Source organism: Hemiscyllium ocellatum, chromosome 46 (assembly GCF_020745735.1).
Source record: "Hemiscyllium ocellatum isolate sHemOce1 chromosome 46, sHemOce1.pat.X.cur, whole genome shotgun sequence".
NCBI classification, from domain to species: domain Eukaryota; kingdom Metazoa; phylum Chordata; class Chondrichthyes; order Orectolobiformes; family Hemiscylliidae; genus Hemiscyllium; species Hemiscyllium ocellatum.
Window position 1 is genome coordinate 259,275 of NC_083446.1, and position 23,893 is coordinate 283,167.

The following is a 23,893-nucleotide window of genomic DNA, read 5'->3' on the forward strand; positions in this document are numbered from 1 at the left end:
GTGCGGCACTCCCTCAGCACTGACCCTCCGACACTGCGGCACTCCCTCAGCACTGACCCTCCGACAGTGCGGCACTCCCTCAGCACTGACCCTCCGACACTGCGGCACTCCCTCAGCACTGACCCTCTGACAGTGCGGCACTCCCTCAGCACTGACCCTCCGACAGTGCAGCACTCCCTCAGCACAGACCCTCTGACAGTGCAGCACTCCCTCAGCACAGACCCTCTGACAGTGCGGCACTCCCTCAGCACTGACCCTCCGACAGTGCAGCACTCCCTCAGCACAGACCCTCTGACAGTGCGGCACTCCCTCAGCACTGACCCTCCGACAGTGCAGCACTCCCTCAGCACAGACCCTCTGACAGTGTGGTGCTCCCTCAGCACTGACCCTCTGACAGTGTGGTGCACCCTGATCATCTGGCCAGGCCGTTAGCAGACAGACAATGTGCCTGAGCCTTTCTCATTATTTTTAAAACCACAAGCAGCTGAAAAGTTGTTTCCTGTTGTTGAACAATATTGCAACGTTGGTTTACAAACCTCCTCCTCTCTCAGCAAAGATCGAGGCCTCAGCGGGGTTGGTGTGTGTGTGTGTGTGTGTAACTGTGGGAGGTGCGTGTGTGTGTGTAACTGTGGGAGGGTGGGGGGGAGGTGTGTGTGTGTGTAACTGTGGGAGGGTTGGGGGGAGGTGTGTGTGTGTGTAACTGTGGGAGGGTTGGGGGGAGGTGTGTGTGTGTGTGTAACTGTGGGAGGGTTGGGGGGAGGTGTGTGTGTGTGTGTAACTGTGGGAGGGTTGGGGGGAGGTGTGTGTGTGTAACTGTGGGAGGGTTGGGGGGAGGTGTGTGTGTGTAACTGTGGGAGGGTTGGGGGGAGGTGTGTGTGTGTAACTGTGGGAGGGTTGGGGGGAGGTGTGTGTGTGTAACTGTGGGAGGGTTGGGGGGAGGTGTGTGTGTGTAACTGTGGGAGGGTTGGGGGGAGGTGTGTGTGTGTAACTGTGGGAGGGTTGGGGGGAGGTGTGTGTGTGTAACTGTGGGAGGGTTGGGGGGAGGTGTGTGTGTGTAACTGTGGGAGGGTTGGGGGGAGGTGTGTGTGTGTAACTGTGGGAGGGTTGGGGGGAGGTGTGTGTGTAACTGTGGGAGGGTTGGGGGTTTGTGTGTGTGTGTGAGTGTAACTGTGGGAGGGTTGGGGGGAGGTGTGTGTGTGTAACTGTGGGAGGGTTGGGGGTTTGTGTGTGTGTGTGTGAGTGTAACTGTGGGAGGGTTGGGGGGAGGTGTGTGTGTGTAACTGTGGGAGGGTTGGGGGTTTGTGTGTGAGTGTAACTGTGGGAGGGTTGGGGGGAGGTGTGTGTGTGTAACTGTGGGAGGGTTGGGGGTTTGTGTGTGTGTGTGAGTGTAACTGTGGGAGGGTTGGGGGGAGGTGTGTGTGTGTAACTGTGGGAGGGTTGGGGGTTTGTGTGTGTGTGTGAGTGTAACTGTGGGAGGGTTGGGGGGAGGTGTGTGTGTGTAACTGTGGGAGGGTTGGGGGGAGGTGTGTGTGTGTAACTGTGGGAGGGTTAGGGGGAGGTGTGTGTGTGTGTGTGTAACTGTGGGAGGGTTGGGGGGAGGTGTGTGTGTGTGTGTAACTGTGGGAGGGTTGGGGGGAGGTGTGTGTGTGTGTGTAACTGTGGGAGGGTTGGGGGGAGGTGTGTGTGTGTAACTGTGGGAGGGTTGGGGGGAGGTGTGTGTGTGAGTGTAACTGGGAGGGTTGGGGGGAGGTGTGAGTGTGTAACTGTGGGAGGGTTGGGGGTTTGTGTGTGTGTGTGTGTGTGTAACTGTGGGAGGGTTGGGGGGAGGTGTGTGTGTGTGTGTGTAACTGTGGGAGGGTTGGGGGGAGGTGTGTGTGTGTGTGTAACTGTGGGAGGGTTGGGGGGAGGTGTGTGTGTGTGTGTAACTGTGGGAGGGTTGGGGGGAGGTGTGTGTGTGTAACTGTGGGAGGGTTGGGGGGAGGTGTGTGTGTGTGTGTGTAACTGTGGGAGGGTTGGGGGGAGGTGTGTGTGTGTAACTGTGGGAGGGTTGGGGGGAGGTGTGTGTGTGTAACTGGGAGGGTTGAGGGGAGGTGTGTGTGTGTAACTGTGGGAGGGTTGGGGGGAGGTGTGTGTGTGTAACTGTGGGAGAGTTGGGGGGAGGTGTGTGTGTGTGTAACTGTGGGAGGGTTGGGGGGAGGTGTGTGTGTGTGTGTAACTGGGAGGGTTGGGGGGAGGTGTGTGTGTGTAACTGTGGGAGGGTTGGGGGGAGGTGTGTGTGTGTGTAACTGGGAGGGTTGGGGGGAGGTGTGTGTGTGTGTGTAACTGTGGGAGGGTTGGGGGGAGGTGTGTGTGTGAGTGTAACTGTGGGAGGGTTGGGGGGAGGTGTGTGTGTGTGTAACTGTGGGAGGGTTGGGGGGAGGTGTGTGTGTGTGTGTGTAACTGTGGGAGGGTTGGGGGGAGGTGTGTGTGTGTGTGTGTAACTGTGGGAGGGTTGGGGGGAGGTGTGTGTGTGTAACTGGGAGGGTTGAGGGGAGGTGTGTGTGTGTAACTGTGGGAGGGTTGGGGGGAGGTGTGTGTGTGTAACTGTGGGAGAGTTGGGGGGAGGTGTGTGTGTGTGTGTAACTGTGGGAGGGTTGGGGGGAGGTGTGTGTGTGTGTGTAACTGGGAGGGTTGGGGGGAGGTGTGTGTGTGTAACTGTGGGAGGGTTGGGGGGAGGTGTGTGTGTGTGTGTAACTGGGAGGGTTGGGGGGAGGTGTGTGTGTGTGTGTAACTGTGGGAGGGTTGGGGGGAGGTGTGTGTGAGTGTAACTGTGGGAGGGTTGGGTGGAGGTGTGTGTGTGTGAGTGTAACTGTGGGAGGGTTGGGGGGAGGTGTGTGTGTGAGTGTAACTGTGGGAGGGTTGGGTGGAGGTGTGTGTGTGTGAGTGTAACTGTGGGAGGGTTGGGGGGAGGTGTGTGTGTGTGTGTGTAACTGTGGGAGGGTTGGGGGGAGGTGTGTGTGTGTGTGTGTAACTGTGGGAGGGTTGGGGGGAGGTGTGTGTGTGTGTGTGTAACTGTGGGAGGGTTGGGGGGAGGTGTGTGTGTGTGTGTGTAACTGGGAGGGTTGGGGGGAGGTGTGTGTGTGTGTGTAACTGTGGGAGGGTTGGGGGGAGGTGTGTGTGTGTAACTGTGGGAGGGTTGGGGGGAGGTGTGTGTGTGTAACTGTGGGAGAGTTGGGGGGAGGTGTGTGTGTGTGTGTGTGTAACTGTGGGAGGGTTGGGGGGAGGTGTGTGTGTGTGTGTAACTGGGAGGGTTGGGGGGAGGTGTGTGTGTGTGTGTGTGTAACTGTGGGAGGGTTGGGGGGAGGTGTGTGTGTGTGTAACTGGGAGGGTTGGGGGGAGGTGTGTGTGTGTGTGTAACTGGGAGGGTTGGGGGGAGGTGTGTGTGTGTGTGTAACTGGGAGGGTTGGGGGGAGGTGTGTGTGTGTGTGTGTAACTGTGGGAGGGTTGGGGGGAGGTGTGTGTGTGTAACTGTGGGAGGGTTGGGGGGAGGTGTGTGTGTGTGTGTGTGTGTAACTGTGGGAGGGTTGGAGGGTGGTGTGTGTGTGTGTGTGTGTGTGTGTAACTGTGGGAGGGTTGGAGGGTGGTGTGTGTGTGTGTGTGTGTGTGTGTGTAACTGTGGGAGGGTTGGAGGGTGGTGTGTGTGTGTGTGTGTGTGTAACTGTGGGAGGGTTGGAGGGTGGTGTGTGTGTGTGTGTGTGTGTAACTGTGGGAGGGTTGGGGGGGGGGTTTGTGTGTGTGTGTGTGTAACTGTGGGAGGGTTGGGGGGAGGGGTTTGTGTGTGTGTGTGTGTGAGAGAGAGACTGTAACTGTGGGAGGGTTGGGGGGAGGTGTGTGTGTGTGTGTAACTGTGGGAGGGTTGGGTGGAGGTGTGTGTGTGTGTGTGTAACTGTGGGAGGGTTGGGTGGAGGTGTGTGTGTGTGTGTGTGTGTGTGTAACTGTGGGAGGGTTGGGTGGAGGGGTTTGTGTGTGTGTGTGTGAGAGAGAGACTGTAACTGTGGGAGGGTTGGGTGGAGGGGTTTGTGTGTGTGTGTGTGTGTTTGTAACTGTGGGAGGGTTGGGTGGAGGGGTTTGTGTGTGTGTGTGTGAGAGAGACTGTAACTGTGGGAGGGTTGGGTGGAGGGGTTTGTGTGTGTGAGAGAGACTAACTGTGGGAGGGTTGTGTGTGTGTGTGAGAGAGAGAGACTGTAACTGTGGGAGGGTTGGGTGGAGGGGTTTCTGTGTGTGTGTGTGTGAGAGAGACTGTAACTGTGGGAGGGTTGGGTGGAGGTGTGTGTGTGTAACTGTGGGAGGGTTGGGTGGAGGGGTTTGTGTGTGTGTGTGTGTGTGTGTGTAACTGTGGGAGGGTTGGGTGGAGGGGTTTGTGTGTGTGTGTGTGTGAGAGAGACTAACTGTGGGAGGGTTGTGTGGAGGGGTTTGTGTGTGTGTGTGTGTGAGAGAGACTGTAACTGTGGGAGGGTTGGGTGGAGGGGTTTCTGTGTGTGTGTGTGTGAGTGAGACTGTAACTGTTGGAGGGTTGGGTGGAGGTGTGTGTGTGTAACTGTGGGAGGGTTGGGTGGAGGGGTTTGTGTGTGTGTGTGTGTGAGTGTAACTGTGGGAGGGTTGGGTGGAGGGGTTTGTGTGTGTGTGTGTGAGAGAGACTGTAACTGTGGGAGGGTTGGGTGGAGGGGTTTGTGTGTGTGTGTGTGTGTAACTGTGGGAGGGTTGGGTGGAGGGGTTTGTGTGTGTGTGTGTGTGTGAGAGAGAGACTGTAACTGTGGGAGGGTTGGGTGGAGGGGTTTGTGTGTGTGTGTGTGAGAGAGACTGTAACTGTGGGAGGGTTGGGTGGAGGGGTTTGTGTGTGTGTGTGTGAGAGAGACTGTAACTGTGGGAGGGTTGGGTGGAGGGGTTTGTGTGTGTGTGTGTGTGTGTGAGAGAGAGACTGTAACTGTGGGAGGGTTGGGTGGAGGGGTTTGTGTGTGTGTGTGTGTGTGTGTGTGTGAGAGAGACTGTAACTGTGGGAGGGCTGGGTGGAGGGGTTTGTGTGTGTGTGTGTGTGAGAGAGACTGTAACTGTGGGAGGGTTGGGTGGAGGGGTTTGTGTGTGTGTGTGTGTGTGTGTGTGTGAGAGAGACTGTAACTGTGGGAGGGTTGGGTGGAGGGGTTTGTGTGTGTGTGAGAGAGACTGTAACTGTGGGAGGGTTGGGTGGAGGGGTTTGTGTGTGTGTGTGTGTGTGTGTGTGTGTGTGTGAGAGAGAGACTGTAACTGTGGAAGGGTTGGGTGGAGGGGTTTGTGTGTGTGTGTGTGAGAGAGAGACTGTAACTGTGGGAGGGTTGGGTGGAGGGGTTTGTGTGTGTGTGTGTGTGTGTGTGAGAGAGAGAGAGACTGTAACTGTGGGAGGGTTGGGTGGAGGGGTTTGTGTGTGTGTGTGTGTGTGTGTGTGTGTGAGAGAGAGACTGTAACTGTGGAAGGGTTGGGTGGAGGGGTTTGTGTGTGTGTGTGTGTGAGAGAGAGAGAGAGACTGTAACTGTGGGAGGGTTGGGTGGAGGGGTTTGTGTGTGTGTGTGTGAGAGAGACACTGTAACTGTGGGAGGGTTGGGTGGAGGGGTTTGTGTGTGTGTGTGTGAGAGAGACACTGTAACTGTGGGAGGGTTGGGTGGAGGGGTTTGTGTGTGTGTGTGTGAGAGAGAGACTGTAACTGTGGGAGGGTTGGGTGGAGGGGTTTGTGTGTGTGTTGTGTGTTTGTGTGTGTAACTGTGGGAGGGTTGGGGAGAGGGGTGTGTGTGTGTGTGACTGGAACTGTGGGAGTGTTGGCGGGGGGGAGGTGGGGTACAGGACTGTACCCCACATGGTCGGAGGGGTGGGTAAGAGACTGTAACCTGAAGGTGTGAGGAGAGGTTACGTAACAAAAAAAATACTTTCACTACCCCAGAATATTGGCAGGTTCCTTCAGAGTTCTTTTCAAAATGTAAGTTGCAAACAGAGCCAATAGTTTGCACACAGCATAGCTAAGTCAAGGGTGTTGGCTTCTCCTTATCTCGAAAGCTTCATGTTTAGAAATCATGTAGAATCATCAATACTGTCTGAAAGATTGAGAGAAAATTATTGAATAATTCACTGATTAGAGTCATACCTGACACTAAGGAAGATGGTTGTAGTTGTGGAGGGTCAGTCATCTCGGCTCCAGGGCATCACTGCAGGAGTCCCTCAGGATAGTGTCCTAGGCCCAACAATCTTCAGCTGCTTCATCAATGACCTTCCCTCTGTCAGAAAGTCTGAAGTAGGGGATGTTCCCTGAGGATTGTACAGTGTTCAGCGACTCCTCAGATACTGAAGCAGTCCATGCTCAAGTGCAGCAAGACCTAAACAATATTCAGGCTTGGGCTGACAACTGGCAAATAACATTCGATTAGATTAGATTAGATTACTTACAGTGTGGAAACAGGCCCTTCGGCCCAACAAGTCCACACTGACCTGCCGAAGCGCAACCCACCCATACCCCTACATTTGCCCCTTACCTAACACTACGGGCAATTTAGCATGGCCAATTCACCTGACCCGCACATCTTTGGACTGTGGGAGGAAACCGGAGCACCCAGAGGAAACCCACGCAGACACGGGGAGAACGTGCAAACTCCACACAGTCAGTCGCCTGAGTCGGGAATTGAACCCGGGTCTCAGGCGCTGTGAGGCAGCAGTGCTAACCACTGTGCCACCATGTCGCCCACACAAATGCCAGACAATGACCATCACCAATAAGAGACACTCTAATCGCTGCCCCTTGACATTCAATGGTATTACCATCACTGAATCCCCCACTGTCAACATCCTTGGAGCTACCATTGACCAGAAACACAACTGGACTCACCACATGAACATAGTGGCTGCAAGAGCAGGTCAGAGTTGAGGGATACTGCGGTAAGTAACTCACCTCCTGACACCCCTAAAGTCTATCCACCATCTACAAGGCACAAGTCAGGAGTGTGATGGAATCCTCCCCACTTGCCCTGGATGGGTACAGCTCCAACAACACTCAAGAAGCTTGACACCATCCAGGACAAAGCAACCCTGTTGATTGACACTACATCTACAAACATTCAATCCCTCCACCACCGATGTTCAGTCGCAGCAATTAGAACTATCTACAAAATGCACTGCAGTCATTCACCAAAGATCCTCAGACAACACCTTCCAAACTCATGACCACTTCCATCAAGAAGGACAAGGGCAGCAGGTACTTGGGAACACTATCCTCTGCAAGTTCTACTCCAAACCTGACTTGGAAATATACTGCAGTTCCTTCACAGTCGTTGGATCGAAGTCCTGGAAATCCCTCTCTACCAGCATTGTTGGTGAACCCACAGTATGTGGACTGCATCTTCTCAAAGGCAAATAGGGCTGGGCTATCAATGCTGTCCAGCCAGCGACGCCAAAGTCCCACAAATGAATAAAATGAAGCCACACAAAACCTTCCTTTTGTTAAAAAGAAATGAATTCATGGGATGTGGGAGCTGTTGGCTGGCCAGCATTTATTGCCCACCTTGAGTTCCCCTTGAGAAGATGTGGGTGAGCTGCCTTGTTGAATCGCTGCAGTCCATATGCTGCAGGGGACACCCACAATACTGTAAGGGAGAGAGTTCCTGGATTTTTGGCCTGGTGACACTGAAGAAATGGTCAACATTTCAAGTCAGGATGGTGTGTGGCTTGGAGGGGAACCTGTCTTTTCTTTACACAGAGAGTTGTGAATGCATGGAATGCGTTGCAAGCGGTGGTGGTGGAAGCAGAGTCATTAGGGATGTTTAAGAGACTGCTGGACATGCACATGGACAGCAGTGAATTGAAGGGTGTGTAGGTTTAGTTATTTTATTTTACATTAGGATTAATGCTCAGCACAACACCGTGGGCCAAAGGGCTGTTCTGTGCTGTATTTTGTGATGTTCTATGTTCTATATTATAGGGGATGGTGTCTCCATTTATTTCCTGTCCTTCTCCTTCTAGATGGAAGTGTTTCATGGGTTTGGAAGGTGCTGCCTGAGGATCTTTGGTGAATTTCTGCAGTGCATCTTGTAAACGGTACGCACTGCTGCTACTGAGTGTCAGTGGGGGGAGGGAGGGAGTGGGTGTTTGTGAGTGTGGGGCCAATCCAGCGAGGGCTGCTTTGTCCCTGGATGGTGTCGAGCTTCTTGTGTTGTTGGAGCTGCCCCCATCCAGGGGCAAGTGGGGAATATTCCCTCACCCTCCTGCCTTGGGCCTTGTAGATGGTGGGACAGGCTTTGGGGGGAGTCAGGAGGGAGTTACTTGCTGCAGGATTCCCAGCCTCTGACCTGCTCTTGTAGCCACTGGGTTCACATGGTGAGTCTAGTTTAGTTTCTAGTCAATGGTAACCCCAAGAGTGTTGATGGTGGAGGAATTCAGTGGTGGTAATTACCTTGAGGTTAGATTCTGTCTTGTTAGAGATGATCATAGTCTGTCACTTGTGTGATGTAAACGTTACTTGCCACTTGTCAGCCTAGACCTGGAAATTGTCCAATTTTTGCTTCATTTGGACATGGACTGCTTCAGTATCTGAGGGGTTGCAAATTGTATTGAACACTGTGCAATCATCAGTGAGCATCCTCACTTCTGAGCTTGTGATGGAGGGAAGCCTCTAATTCTGAACTTTTGAGCTTCTCGTAATTCCCATTGCTCCACTGTTGGTGGTCTTGCCTTTGCCTGCCTGGAGACCTGACCTCTGGAATTCCATCGCGAATCCCTCTTGAATGATGTGTCTTGAAATCTACCCATTTGACTGAAGGTTTAGTCAGTTATCCCTGATATTTTCTTATGTGATTTAATGTTGAAGTAGATCTGATTATACTCCTGTGATGCCCTTTGGATCATTTTACCACTTCCAGGTTACTATATAAGTGCAAGTTATTGTTACAATGGGCTATTGTCCTTATTTTTGAAGGTTTAAAAAAATCCCAGAAACCCAGATCATTATTTTATAAGGAGAACTAGCTGACATCAGGAGAGGATTGGGTTTCGTTTTGGCTGGGCCTATCCCTTTGAAATAAGGTGTCTGTTCATCGCAGATGCCTTCCATAGTTGAAGAGGTGCACCTTTGAGCCAAGGGCGAGCAGGTGGCCAGGGGCCTGTTTTTGAGAAGAGGCGATGAGGTCCCAGAGAGATACACCATGGACTCACTGGTTCATAATAACTTGGTTATTTGGGTTGCGAGCTATGCAGTCTCAGGTCTCTCGTAGTTGACTTACTGTCAATGAATGAAGTAGATTCATTCATGGAGATGCTCCCATGTTGAAGTGAGTCAGAACCTTAAGCATCTGGATCAGTGGTGCTGGAAGAGCACAGCAGTTCAGGCAGCATCCAATGAGCAGCGAAATCCCTTCATCAGGAATAAAGGCAGTGAGCCTGAAGGGTGGAGAGATAAGCTAGAGGAGGGTGGGGGTGGGGAAAAAGTAGCATAGAGTACAATAGGTGAGTGGGGGAGGGGATGAAGGTGATAGGTCAGGGAGGAGAGGGTGGAGTGAATAGGTGGAAAAGGAGATAGGCAGGTAGGACAAGTCAGGGCAAGTCATGGGGACAGTGCTGAGCTGGAAGTTTGGAACTAGGGTGAGGTGGGGGAAGGGGAAATGAGGAAACTGTTGAAGCCCACATTGATGCCCTGGGGTTGAAGTCTTCCGAGGCGGAAGATGAGGCATTCTTCCTCCAGGTGTCTGGTGGTGAGGGAGCGGCGGTGAAGGAGGCCCAGGGCCTCCATGTCCTCGGCAGAGTGGGAGGGGGAGTTGAAATGTTGGGCCACAGGGCGGTGTGGTTGATTGGTGCGGGTGTCCCGGAGATGTTCCCTAAAGCGCTCTGCTAGGAGGCGCCCAGTCTCCCCAATGTAGAGGATACCGCATCGAGAGCAACGGATACAATAAATGATATTAGTGGATGTGCAGGTAAAACTTTGATGGATTTGGAAGGCTCCTTTAGGGCTTTTGATGGAGGTGAGGGAGGATGTGTGGGCGCAAGTTTTGCAGTTCCTGCGGTGGCAGGGGAAGGTGCCAGGATGGGAGGGTGGGTTGTAGGGGGGCGTGGACCTGACCAGGTAGTCACGGAGGGAACAGTCTTTGCAGAAGGTGGAAAGGGGCAGTCAGACCACACCAACAGTGACACATTAATGCATCCCACTCTGCCATTAATATGTAAATGAGGGGAGAGTGGGAAGGAGAGAGGTCTCTTTCTGCTTTATCTGATGCACCAAATCTCTCAAAAAACAATGTGATCTGTTTGACAATACCAACATGGGCTGGTATCTTATCAAGTAACTGAACGTCCGTGTTCCTGTGACGCCAGGCCGCATTCCAGCAATTCGTAAATCAGAGTCTCAGTCATAGAGTCATAGAGATATTCAGTATGGAAACAGACCCTTCGGTCCACCTGTCCATGCCGACCAGATATCCTAACCTAATCTATCCCATTTTCCAGCACTATCTATATCCCTCTAAACCCATCTTGTTCATGTTCATATACCCTTCCGGATGACTTTTAAATGCTGTAATTGAAGCTTCCACCACTTCCTCTGGCAGCTCATTCTATACACACACCACCCTCTGCATGAAAAATTGCTCCTTTGGTCTCTTTTATAGCTTTCTCCTCTCACCCTAACCTATGCCCTCTAGTTCTGCACTCCCCCACTCCTGGGAAAAGACTTTGTCTATTTATCCTACCCATGCCCTTCATGATTTTATAAACCTCTATTAGGTCACCCCTCCGCCTCCGATGTTTCAGGGAAAACAGCCTCAGCCTGTTCAGCCTCTCTCCATACTGCAAATCCTCCAGCCCTGGCAACATCCTTGTAATTCTTTTCTGAACCTTTTCAAGTTTCATAACATCCTTCCGATAGGAGGGAGACCAGAATTGCATGTAATATTCCAAAAGTGCCCCAACCAATGTCTTGTACATGACCTCCCATAATCAATGCACTGACCAATAAAGGCAAGCATACCAAATGGCTTCCTCATTCCCTCACTCTGCTCCACCTGGACAGACCCCTCACTCTGCTTTACCCAGAGAGACCCCTCACCCCCTTTCAGTGGGAGAGTTGCTGGGGTGGATGGGAGGTGGAGTGGGTATTAGGGTGCAGTGAAAGGTTTGAGCAGGTCTGGAGCGGAGAAGCAGAGCTCAGAGCGTTCTTGATGAGTGGGGAGGTGGGTCGAGGCCAGGAGCCAGTGCAGAGAGTTCAGTGAGTGGGTAAGTGGCACAGCACATTGATGGAATATTCTTTCCTGAATTTGTTGTCCTTAGGACCCTGTGAGCAAAGTGTCACCATGACTGATGTGATGGTCAACAGCTGTAAAGCCTCTGCTGAAGAAATGGGGCTCAAACATGATGACAACAGGCTACCCTTCCAGGTACAGATATCCGGAACGGGGATGAGAACTACAGGGGCACTGACTGGGGAGGGGATGGGGACAGGGTAGGAGATGGGAAGTTATGTAAGAGGCAGGTGGAGACAGGGAGTCTATGTGTGTAATGATAGGGAGAGGTGGGAGATGGGGAGACAGTGAACTCCAAGAGCTTTTTCTCTGTCAATCTTGAAGCAATTTATTTTTATATAAATGTATAAATAACTTGTTGAATCTGTGCTTTTGAGTTCCTGAGAAATCAGAGAATTCTTGGCACAGAATCAACTGGATTGTTTGGGAAATGGTTGTCTGCCAAGTCAATGTGATTTACTGAGTTGTCTGCTCCTGTGCCCAATTCTCTAGTTTTCCGCTGCCATTAAATCTGTTAGTGACCGAGGTACTTTCTCATTCACACTGATTCCGCAGCTGTGACATACCTGACAAAGATTCATCTGAATTCAGCCTCCTTCAAATCTGCTCTGCCATGCTATAGGATAATGGCTGATCTGATTGCTCATCATTCCCATTCATGTTTGATTCATTCCCTTGTTAATCAGGAGTCTCTAGATCTACTGTTATGATCCCAGCTGATGGTACAACTGGACAAGTCAGATCCCAGAGTGAAATCTAGTCTGACAGATCTTTTTGGAAATTTTAGTTATGTGGTGCTGGTCACTGAAACACAGTTACACAAGGTAACAACAAAACAGATCCTTATAGCACACAGCTTTGAAATGGAAAATACATTTAAAAATCAGCTATCTGGATTTAGCACACTAAGAAAAATCTCAAAACAAACAGCAGAACAGAATTTCAACCTATTGTTCAACACCATTACTTCATAGCAAGTCTATAGAAGTTCCATTTTGGTTCTAAAATCTTGAGTGTTCATTTTAACTGATATTTCCCAGTTTCTATCCTTGTGAACTGTGGTGTCATCTCATATAAACATACAACACTGAAAGTTTAGGCTTCCTCAGCTTCTAATCATTGCAAATTCCTTTTCTGCACAAATTAAACATTTCTACTTCCTTGAAAGCTCTGAAAATAATTTTTCTGAAAAAAATATTTCTGCTTCTGACCCTGCTCAGGTCCCCTCTGAACAGCCTTAAAACTTTGCAAACTCTAAGCAAAGAAATCTCCAACTCAAAGTAAAACTGGAAGACAACATTTTCTGCCTTGAACAATAGATGTTTCCTCTAAGCTTAAAAGGCCGATGTTTATAAATTTCTAACAGACCTTAAAGCATAATGGTTTACTTTACTAAGTCATAAGGTAAACAATGGCTACAGAAATACTCACAAGGTAGTTATTAACTTCAGTTGCACAGAAAGGCCACATGTCACTATTTCAAAATCCAAAACTCTACACGTGACACAAATGATATTAAAACACATATAAATCACATAGGCGACATCACAATATAAATCTTGGCCTTGTTAAGTTGTAACCTGACCATCTTGTGCAGGTTTGACCCACCCTGAAATCTAAAACTCTCCCTTCTGTACCAGTTTTCTGGGCACGTTTTCATTCTCTCAACCTTCCTATTTCTAGAGTTAACAACACATCATACCAGGAGCAATCCTGAGGTGACAGGTCCTGCTTTTTGACCTCCTGCCTAGCTCCTTAAATTTGAATTTCAGGACCAACTCCCTCCGTTACTGACACCGTTGCTGTCAGAATGGTCAAACTCCATGACATTCTTGATTCTGGCATCAGAGAGGAAACATACTATGACTAGGGCCACAGAAATGCCTGTCTGCTCCCCTACCAAAAGGCCTTTCATCTGAGAGGGTGGGGAGAGATTGTGAGAGAGGGTGGGGAAAGAGTGGGGGGTGGGGATAAATGTAAGGGTGAGGGTGGGGAGTGACTGTGAGAGAGGGTGGGGAGAGATGTAAGGGAGTGGGGAGAGAGTGAGATGGGATGGGGTGGGGAGAGAGTGAAATGGGGGGTAAGAGTGTGAGAGAGGGTGGGGAGAGAGTATGATGGGTTGGGCATAGAGTGAGAGTGAGGTGGGGAGAGAGTGGGGGTTGGATGGGAAGAGAGTGAGGAGGGATGGTGGGGAGACTGAGGGGACTGGGAGAGAATGGTGAGGGAGAGTGAGGGGGAGGAAGTGCTAGTCCAATTTATAGGTAAGTGAGGGTTGGCTGTTCCCACGCTGGACTGTTTCCAGGCTGGTATGTTGCTGGCTGAATGAAATGTCTTTTTTTTTTAAGTGCCCTACTATGACCTATTAAACTCACTGGCTTGTAGTTGTTTGCTTTCTGTCTCCAGAATCCAGGGAATTTTGGAAAAATTAAAACTAATGCTTCAACTACCATTTCTCACACCAGAGAATGAAGTCCGTGAGGATATGGGGATTTGTCAGATTTCAGTTGTAATAATGTTTTCTCTCTCCCTGGTGGTGACTTTTCAAGTTCCTCACTCTCTTTCAGCCTATGATTCACAATTATTTCTGGGATGTTATTTGTATCCGTTACACTGAAAACACATGCAAGTTATCTGTCAAATTTATCTGCCATTTCCTTACTTTAAATGATTTGTCTCCGGACACTGCCTCGAGAGGTCTAGCCTGACAGTAGTTACGTTTTTCCTTTTTGAACATTGGTAAATGCCTGTATTACTTGTTTATGTTTCTGGCGAACAATCTTTACCTGGAATTGTTCCTTCCTTATTAAGCTTTTGGTCTTTTTTTTGGTTTCCGTTTACACTCTCCGATCTTCTGACCTGTCGTTCAATTTTGTAGAATCATATGCCCCTGCTTTCAACTCCACCCAATCTTACCCTCCTCACTTAGAGAAAAACCACACAACCAGGTTATAGTCCAACAAGTTTATTTGGAAGCACTAGCTTTCGGTACGCTGCTCCTTTGTCAGGTAGCTAGTTTCACTGGCCTCCTCACTCAGCTTGTTCTATCACTAGAATCCTCCTTTCTCTGCATATATCTTTTCTGAGTAATCTGAAATATCTTCTTTAATGTCTGCCATTATATTTCTACCTTTTTCCCTTAAACTTGTTTCCCAGTTTAACTTTCCTCTCTTTGTGGCCTTTGTGGTCTCCGATCCAAACTTTTCTCACTCAATCACTCCTGGATTTACTCCTGATGTACTCCCCGATCACTCCTGAATTTACTCCTGATGTACTCCTCGATCACTCCTGGATTTACTCCTTATGTACTCCTCGATCACTCCTGGATTTACTCCTGATGTACTCTTCGATGACTCCTGGATTCACACCTGATGTACTCCTCGATCACTCCTGGATTCACACCTGATATTGTCCCCGATCATTCCTGGATTCACACCTGATGTACTCCCCGATCACTCCTGGATTGACTCCTGATGTACTCCCCGATCACTCCTGGATTGACTCCTGATGTACTCCCCGATCACTCCTGGATTTACTCCTGATGTACTCCCCGATCACTCCTGGATTTACTCCTTATGTACTCCTCGATCACTCCTGGATTTACTCCTTATGTACTCCTTGATCACTCCTGGATTTACTCCTTATGTACTCCTCGATCACTCCTGGATTTACTCCTGATGTACTCCTCAATCACTCCTGGATTCACACCTGATATAGTCCCCGATCATTCCTGGATTCACACCTGATGTACTCCCCGATCACTCCTGGATTGACTCCTGATGTACTCCCCGATCACTCCTGGATTTACTCTTGATGTACTCCTCAATCACACCTGATGCAATCCTCAATCACTGCTGATGTAATCCTCAATCACTGCTGAAGTAATCCACGATCGCTGCTGATGTAATCCTCGATCACTGCTGATGTAATCCTCGATCACTCCTGATGTACTCCTCGATCACTGCTGATGTAATCTTCGACTACTGCTGATGTAATCCTCAATCACTCCTGGATTCACTTCTGCCAATCCTGTGGGTGGGGGGTGGGGTGTCAAATTCCTGTCCCACTCTCTTGGTGGAGGGAAAGGGCTGAGATTGTGGGTCCTTCTTTATCCCCTGAGGGGAAGGGGAGATGGAGAGAAGACTGTGGGTCTCTGTCCCACTCCCCAGGGGAGGGGGGGTCCAGTACCAGCTCCAACCCTCCCCCATGGAAAGTCTATGGGTCCTGTCCACCCCTCCTCACTCCAAGGAGAGTCTATGGGTCCTTCACCCCTCTTCCCCCCATGGACAGTCCTGACCCTATCCTCCCACCCCCATGGAGAGTCTATGGGTCCTCCACAACACCCCCCCCCATGGAGAGTCTATGGGTCCTGTCCCTGCTTCCCCTCCCCCAGGAGAGACTGTGGGCCTTTTTCACATTTTATATAAACATTGCGGTCGAAGGAGGAGTAGGGCTGAATACAAACCAGCTCCATTTAGATCAAAGCAAAATATTTCAACAACTCCACTGGGCTTTTCAAAAAGCTGAACTGAGAGTGGAAGACTAGCCCTGAGTTACTATGGTAACTATATCTGCAACAACAGGACAATAAAGAGAAGCGGTTTGTTTTAACTGAGACTCCCCCATATCAGTGTTCAGTGCTCTACTGACCAAAACCTCATGATCTGCTCCTCAAAGTGACAACCCGATATTTAGGTACAATTTGTAAGAGAGTACTGAGTTTGGACTGATAAGAGAGAAGCTTTACCTGGAGACTGCTGCTTACTGTCCTTCTCACATTAGTAGTTTTTTCCATTCTCTCACATTCTTTGTGGTTGCTCCAGTAGCCTGCTGTGAGAGAGATACATTCCAGCTCAAACTTGTGCAACTCCTTGGCCTCATTCCAGCTTCAAATGTTCCTGTAAGTTCTCTTCAATTATCTGCCCTTTCAATATCGCTGTGTGACCTCACTAACCACTAATACATTAACATGTTTACCGCAAGCATCTTACATCTCAGAGGGGCCTCCTCTCTCCCTCATTACACTCCAAGTATCTCCTGCTGAGTTCCTCCTGAAGGAAGACACAATGATAGGGCTCCTGAGGGAGGGGCTCATGGGAGCAGGAACTACCCGAGAAGGGTCAGTACAAATGAGCTGTCAGATGACCCTGGGTTTAGGGTATCAGTCTTTTGGGTCTTGCCATAGATGACATGGGGTTGTCAGAGCTGTCAGTTTTGAACTTGGTGAATGGTTATACAGACAATGCCCCTCCTGTGACTCACATTTTCTCAGGCTGTGGACCAAGTAGCAATATACATTTTCCTTGGATAAGCACATGGATGATGATGGAATAGTGTAGGTGGAATAAGCTTAGATGAGTTCACAGGTCGGCGCAACATTGAGGACCGAAGGGCTTGTTCTGCACTGTATTGTTCTATGTTCATTGATCTACGCTAGCACCTGGGCTCCTTCCTATTCTGGAGGTAAATTTAACTGGGTCTTTGGGCTGCAAGCCAGTCCAGATCCACTAAATCAAGATTCAGCATTTTAATAAAAAGACTAAGCATTAATAAACTTATAACTGGCAAGTAATTCTCAATAATTCTAAGTTGCTCTCTCCTCTCTTTCTCCCATTTACCCCTCATGGTCTCCTCTCCCTTATCTCCAATTATCTCTTTCATTTCCTCTCACTCTGTCTTCACATCTCTTTTCTTCTCCTATACTGTCCCTCCCTCACTTTCTCTATCCATCTCTCTGCCTCCCATATCTCTTTATGTCCCTTTCTCTCTTCCTCACACTCTGTTTCCATGTCTTTCTCTCCCACCCTGACTATGTCCCTTTCTCTCTCCCCCACATTATCCTTCCATGTCTCTCCCACCCTGACTCTCCATGTCCCTGTCTTTCTCTCTCTCCCCTACACTGTCTTTTCATGTTTCTCTCTCTCCCACCCTGACTCTCCATGTCCCTGTCTTTCTCTCTCTCCCCTACACTGTCTTTTCATGTTTCTCTCTCTCCCACCCTGACTCTCTATGTCCCTTTCTCCCTCTTCCTGTTTTGTCTCTCCAAATCCCACTCTCTCCCTAGATCTTCCCTGATCCCTGTGATTCTTACGAAGGTCAGTGCAAACTCAAGGACCGCCTGCCATCCATTGTGGTGGAGCCGACTGATGTGAGTGAGGTAGAGAGCGGTGAGCTGCGCTGGCCCCCAGAGGAGTTTCTCCTGGCAGAGCAGGAGGGAGATGGTCTGGTCCCTCAGACTGGGGAGCTGGCCCAGATTGATACAGAGCCAGGTAAGTTGGCAGAGGGAGGGAGGAATGGAGTGATTGAGCGACAGAGTGAGACGAAGTATGGGGAATGGGAGGTTATTGAAGAGAGTATTGGTGGTTTGGGATGGGGAGAAATAGGTTTTAAGCTATCCAGGGATATGGGCATTGCTGGCTTGACAAACATTCATTGCCCACCTCTAGTTGCCCCTTGAGAAGGTGGGGGTGAGCTGCCTTCTTGAATTGCTGCAGTCCATGTGCTGTAGGTTGACCCACAATGCCCAGAGGGAGGGAGTTCCAGGAAGTTGACCCTGAGACACTGAAGGAACAGGGATATATTTCCAAGACAGAATGGTGAGTGGCTTATTGGAGGCAGGAATTAAATGTGGAAATATTGAGTGAGGAATGTGGGGATTATTGGGAGCAATGTAGAGGGTACTTGTGGGTGTGATGAAGGGGTGTTTGGTGTGCAATGGGGGAGGGGTATTGTTGTATATAACTGACCTAATGCCCTGTTTTTGTGCAGTGTCACAGGAGATGAAGACCCAGAAGAATGTGGAGCCAGGACAGAGTCTCAGCTCTGACACCCAATTGTCCAGCTCTACACTCATCCAATCTGGTCAGACGTTTGCAAAATGAACTCAATTGGTGGTCTACTTGGTCGAGCTTTGAGGAGTTTTTATACAGCACAAGCCTGTTCATCTGTAACGGGCACCCACCCCCCCAGCCCACCCCAGCCTGTTCATCTGTAACGGGCACCCACCCCCAGCCTGTTCATCTGTAACGGGCACCCAAACCCCCCCAGCCCACCCCCAGCCTGCCTGTAATTGACAGGCCACCCTCCCCCATCTTCTCCCGCGGAGCAGGCCTCTGATGAGGGTTTTCCAGTTGAAGATAGCTCCTCCAGTTGCTGAGAGCAATCCTCGCAGCCTGATGTCCTTCACAAAGGATGAGATGAAGCTTCAATTTTGTATGTTGTTTTTAAGTTTGATTTTGATTCTCTGTAAAACTTGATCCTTGATTATCATCTTCCAGTGTGTCAGGATTAGTTACAACATTTTAACCGGAAGAATCTTACTTTTGTTTTTATTAGTTATTTTTTTGCTGTGCAGCCTGTGCACTGTGATCGACACTGAGTTAGAGCACTGTGGTTAAACAGTTTCCACCACAACTGCGTTCAGACTCAGCCTAGAAAACAAGCCTAGCGATTGGGGAGCTGCTAGCTCCACACACCACATACCACCCCCAATTTCCCACAGAGTCCTCCTTATAGCTACCAACTCTCAGATGCGACAGTTACCAGGGCAGATTTCAGCAGTCACTCCTCCTCATTGTAACATCAATGGGTTTCCAGGGAGAAAGAAGATATCTCCACATGCCCTCATTCCCTTGCCCTCTGCTCCCAGTTTCTACCCTTCTTCTGTGCTCACCAGCAGACACAGCCAGACCTGCTGAGCACCACCAGCATTTCTGATTTTTATTTCAGATTTCCAACATCTGTAGAATTTTACATCAGCATCATGTCTCCCAAACCTCAGAAGTATTCACCCGTTGGCATTCCATTTGTCTCTGTTATGTGAGGAAGGATCCTGAAAAGGGGTCATTATGTCGAAAAGAGAATGAAAATATTTTGATATCTCTGCTGCTCCAGCTGCACCCAGCGTTTGTATATAGTTTCACCAGTGATTTCATTATCCTCACCCTTGCTTTCTCGTCTTCCACCCTCCCATCCCCTCGTCAACATTGTCATGTCACAGTTTTGCTGTAAAGTTAATGATTTAATAAAGTTTTTTGTTGGTTTTTACTCAGAATTCTGGCTGAGCATTCCCCTCTCCCCACTGTACCATCTACATCCCCGCACTGCTGACTCCGTCTGGCCCAGCATTTATTTATTACCAAGCCCTAAACGGCCAAAGAGCAGTCACGTTGCTATGGGCCTGGAGATACATGCAGGACAGACCATGTAAGGACAGCAGATTTCCCTTTAAAGGACATTAGCATCCGAAACAACAATTGATGATAATTTAATGATTAGTACCATGACTAAGTCTAGCTTCTCATTTCATACTTTATGAATGGAACTCATGTTGCAGCAGCTGCTGTGGTACCATCTATCCAGTGTGTCTACAGTATTAGCCTGACTGTCTGGGTTATTGGTCTAGCCCCAGTCCATACAAGCTGACTGAAGCTCACTGAGCTTTGGTTATCAGCTGCCCAGAGCATATTCTCCACCATTCTCTTTTCAAGGAGCTGACTGAATATTGTGTGATTCTCTGTCATCACCTGAAGAAAATTCTCAAAAGTGTTACTGCATCAGACAAGCTCGTCATAAATCACCAATTTTATTTAAAGCAAATTGAGGCTGTTTCAAGAGGTGTTTCTCTTCTTTTTCTGCATGTTCTCTCCCCTCCTGTTCTGTCACCACAGGCTTGGGGTGTGGGGTGCAGTGAAGACATTAGAGATGAGATGTGATGGGAGGGTATCAGAGTGACAGCCCAGCCCAATCCATGCCCATTCACCGGTTATTTGACTGTAGAAGGCATCACTGTTTGTCCACACTATACAGACACCTGGCAGGGAAGGGGCTGTCACAGCATAGAAGAACAACAGGCTGGTTACCTCCAATCCCAGCTTCAGAGATCTGTCCTGGTCATAAGACGTGGAGTTGGAGCAGGACAGTTTCATTACAAAGAACAGAGACCTTGTTAGGTCAGAGGGAGTCAACGCCACGTACTCATCGAGGTTGGTTTGATAATGTAAGCAAAGTAACCAGCACTTTTCTCAGTATCCACTTCGAGTGCAGTAACAGTCGCAAGACAGAGACTCTCCAACCAAACAATCCTTACATCAGGATCCTCATCTGATACCTGCAGCATCAAACCACCAGGTCTCAACATTCCAAGTGACTGTGTCAGGGCACAGCGAGCTGCCTCACCACCATCTGTACAAAAAAACATCCTGCAGTCAGAGAGTATTAGACACGTGCTTCCCCTCCGTCCCAGCAGCATCAGAGTATTAAACAGACGCTTCCTCCTCCCTCCCTCCCAGCAGGGGCAGAGAGTATTAGACAGGCACTTCCCCTCTGTCCCAGCAGGGTCAGTGAGTACTAGACAGATGCTTTCCCCTACCTCCCAGCAGGAGCAGAGAGTACTGGACAGGTGCTCACCCATTCCTCCCAGCAGGGTCAGAGTGTACTAGACAGATACTCTTCCCTCCCTCCCGGCAGGGTCAGAGAATACTAGACAGGCTAACCCAATCCCTGAAAGGGTCACAGAGTACTAGACAGCACCCCCAGTATGGTCAAGGAAGAACAACAAGCCCTGACAGCAGAATCAGGAAGTACTGATGCCCACCGTAGGTGGTGGTTGTGAAGGGACAGAGTCATGTAAGCAATCTCACTGTTAGCCAGCTTTCCCATGCTCTGTAAGTCAACTCACCATCTGCTCGGAGCAGCGCGTCCAGCGTTCCCTTGTCGAGAATGAGATCGAAGCTCTGCTGCTGGAAGCCTGAGAAATTCCTGATGTCCATCTGTACAAAATGCAGTTGGGAAGCTGGGCTCACAGGCAGAGGCAGCAGTGAAACCTGTGCACGCATTATGGCGAGTGCAATGGGAGAGAAATCCACACAGTAGACATGGAGTGGGAATGGACACTCACAGTACAGGCGGGGGCCCAGCTCCGAGGTGCCACAGCCAAGATCTAGCAGCTTGAGTGGAGCCTCGCTCTCCATGTCCTGCAGTAGCTGCAGGATCAGCCCCCTCAGTGAGGAGTATCCCAGGAACCAGTCAAAGTACTGGAATGGCTGACCTTGGCTCCTCTGGTAGATTGTGTCCCAGGTCGTTTGTTTCTGTAGGTCAGTGAACAAGTAATCTGCAAAAACAATACTGACTAAATTTCCAGACACACACAACCCTTACACCTTAAAGAGGCCATTCAACCCATCAGACCTACACTGACACTTGGAAAGAATACTGAAATCCTCTTGTCCAATACTCTTTGGGACAATCACTTTCCTCCCATCCTCTCAATTTTCCAAGATCTGTGTCACCCACATACAGACTGGGTGGTGAAGTAGGCATTTAGCTCACTTGCGTTCATTGCTCAGTCCATTGAGTATAGGAGATGGGATGTCATGTTGGGTTTGTACAGGATGTTGGTGAGGCCTCTTCTGGAGTACTGTGTCCGGTTCTGGTTGCCCTGTTATAGGAAGGATGTTAATAACCTGGAGAGATTTACCAGTATCCACTTTGAGTGCAATAACAGTCGCAACACAGACTCTCCAACCAAACAATCCTTACATCAGGAATCCTTACATCAGGATCCTCGTCTGATACCTGCAGCATCGAACCACCAGGTCTCAACACTCCAAGTGACTGTGTCAGGGTTCGAGTTATAAGGAGAGGCTGGATAAGCTGGACTTTCGCCACTGGAGCATGTGAGGTTGAGAGGTGACCTTATAAAGGTTTATTAAATTATGAGAATCACAGATAAGGAGAATGGCAGGTGTCTTTTCTCTAGGGTGGAGGATTTCAAGACTCGGGGGGGGGGGGGGGGGAGATATTTTAAGGTGAGAGGAAAACTATTAAAAAAGACATGAGGGACCATTTTATTTCATAGTGTTTTGTGTGAGGAATTAACTACCAGAGGAAGTGGTGGATGCGGGCAATGTTATAACATTTAAAAGACATTTGGATAAGTACATGAATAGATTACTGGATTACCTACAGTGTGGAAACAGGCCCTTCGGCTCAACAAGTCCACACCCACCCTCCAAAGAACAACCCACCCAAACCCATTCTCCTACATTTACTCCTTCGCCGAACACTACCGGCAATTTAGCATGGCCAATTCACCTAACCTGCATATTTTTGGACAGTGGGAAGAAACCCACGCAGACACAAGGCAAATGTGCAAACTCCTCATAGACAGGTGCCTGAGGTGGGAATTGAACCCAGGTCTCGGGTGCTGTGAGGCAGCAGTGCTAACCACAGTGCCACCCTATAGGAAAGGTTTGCAGGGAAACAGTTCAAGCGCAGTCAGGGTTATGGTCAAAATGGACTGGTTGGACTGAAGGATTTGTTTCTGTACACTATGACATGTTGAAATGAAGCCCTATTGATCAAAGTCCACACGGTCACTGCTAGAGCAGTATTCTGGAACCTAACCTAGAACAGGAGGGATAACCCAGCAGAAAGGTCTCAAATCAAAAAACTAACCATGTCCCACACATTTGGTAACTTCATATCTGCTCACTTCAGAAAATCCTCAAACAACCCTTGCATACAGCCACCCTACCAAATCAGTCAGTCACACAGTTAGCACCTTAACTACCCCTCTACAGCACCCCCCCAGTGTGCACCTTAAATACCCCTCTACACCTCCCCCCAGTGAGTACCTTAAATACCCCTCTACACGTCACCCCAGTGTGCACCTTAAATACCCCTCTACACGTCACCCCAGTGTGCACCTTAAATAACCCTCAACCCCACAGTGAGTACCTTAAATACCCCTCTACACCTCCCCCAGTGGGCACCTTAAATAACCCTCAACCCCACAGTGAGTACCTTAAATACCCTTCTACACCTCCCCCAGTGTGCACCTTAAATACCCCTCTACACCTCCCCCAGTGAGTACCTTAAATACCCCTCTACACGTCACCCCAGTGTGCACCTTAAATACCCCTCTACACCTCCCCCAGTGGGCACCTTAAATACCCCTCTACACGTCACCCCAGTGTGCACCTTAAATACCCCTCTACACCTCCCCCAGTGGGCACCTTAAATAACCCTCAACCCCACAGTGAGTACCTTAAATACCCCTTTACACCTCCCCCAGTGGGCACCTTAAATACCCCTCTACACCTCCCCCAGTGAGCACCTTAAATACCCCTCAACCCCACAGTGAGCACCGTAAAACCCCCTCAACTCAGTGAGTACTTCAAACACCCCTCTCTGTGCACAGTGACCATCTTAGACCCTCTCCCCCACCCACAGCAAGCGCCCTTAAATACGCCTTGCCCTCTCTCCAAGAGAGCACCTTAAATACCCCAAACGGCACAATGACAACCTTAAATACCCCCTTACCCCAGTGAACACCTTAAATACCCCCCTCCCCCAGTGAACACCTTAAATACCCCCTCCCCCAGTGAACACCTTAAATACCCCCCCCCCCAGTGAACACCTTAAATACCCCCCTCCCCCAGTGAACACCTTAAATACCCCCCTCCCCCAGTGAACACCTTAAATACCCCCTCCCCCAGTGAACACCTTAAATACCCCCCTCCTCCCCCCGTTACAGTTTGGGGCCTAGTCCACCCGACAATCCCCGACCTCGGGTGATTCTCTGCCAAGGCTGTTACCGGTGTTTCCAGGCTCCGGCC

The 23,893-nt window shown here is 49.6% G+C and overlaps 3 protein-coding genes across 5 annotated transcripts in view; 1 reads left to right on the forward strand and 2 right to left on the reverse strand.

Moving 5' to 3' along the window:
- Positions 1 to 16,123, reverse strand: part of LOC132836340 (ubiquinol-cytochrome-c reductase complex assembly factor 3) — a 109,094-nt gene extending 92,971 nt beyond the window's left edge. Inside the window, exon 1 of the mRNA XM_060855787.1 lies at positions 16,021 to 16,123. Within this exon, the coding sequence (XP_060711770.1) occupies positions 16,021 to 16,068 (48 nt within the window). The 5' untranslated portion in view covers positions 16,069 to 16,123. The remainder of the gene's footprint in view (positions 1 to 16,020) is intronic.
- The window catches only part of LOC132836339 (protein LBH-like), a 28,834-nt gene extending 9,508 nt beyond the window's left edge, over positions 1 to 19,326 (forward strand). The window contains exons 2-5 of one of the 3 annotated variants that reach the window (XM_060855785.1): positions 8,014 to 8,088; positions 11,305 to 11,411; positions 17,338 to 17,542; positions 18,042 to 19,326. In XM_060855785.1, coding sequence (XP_060711768.1) covers positions 11,328 to 11,411; positions 17,338 to 17,542; positions 18,042 to 18,154 — 402 coding nt within the window. In that variant the 5' untranslated portion in view covers positions 8,014 to 8,088; positions 11,305 to 11,327 and the 3' untranslated portion in view covers positions 18,155 to 19,326. The remainder of the gene's footprint in view (positions 1 to 8,013; positions 8,089 to 11,304; positions 11,412 to 17,337; positions 17,543 to 18,041) is intronic. The other 2 variants (XM_060855784.1, XM_060855783.1) reach the window with 2 other exon arrangements.
- A 512-nt stretch (positions 19,327 to 19,838) lies between these two features.
- Positions 19,839 to 23,893, reverse strand: part of cskmt (citrate synthase lysine methyltransferase) — a 4,440-nt gene continuing 385 nt past the window's right edge. The window contains exons 2-4 of the mRNA XM_060855489.1: positions 23,873 to 23,885; positions 20,953 to 21,384; positions 19,839 to 20,456 (exon numbers count right to left, since the gene is read on the reverse strand). Coding sequence (XP_060711472.1) covers positions 20,236 to 20,456; positions 20,953 to 21,384; positions 23,873 to 23,885 — 666 coding nt within the window. The 3' untranslated portion in view covers positions 19,839 to 20,235. The remainder of the gene's footprint in view (positions 20,457 to 20,952; positions 21,385 to 23,872; positions 23,886 to 23,893) is intronic.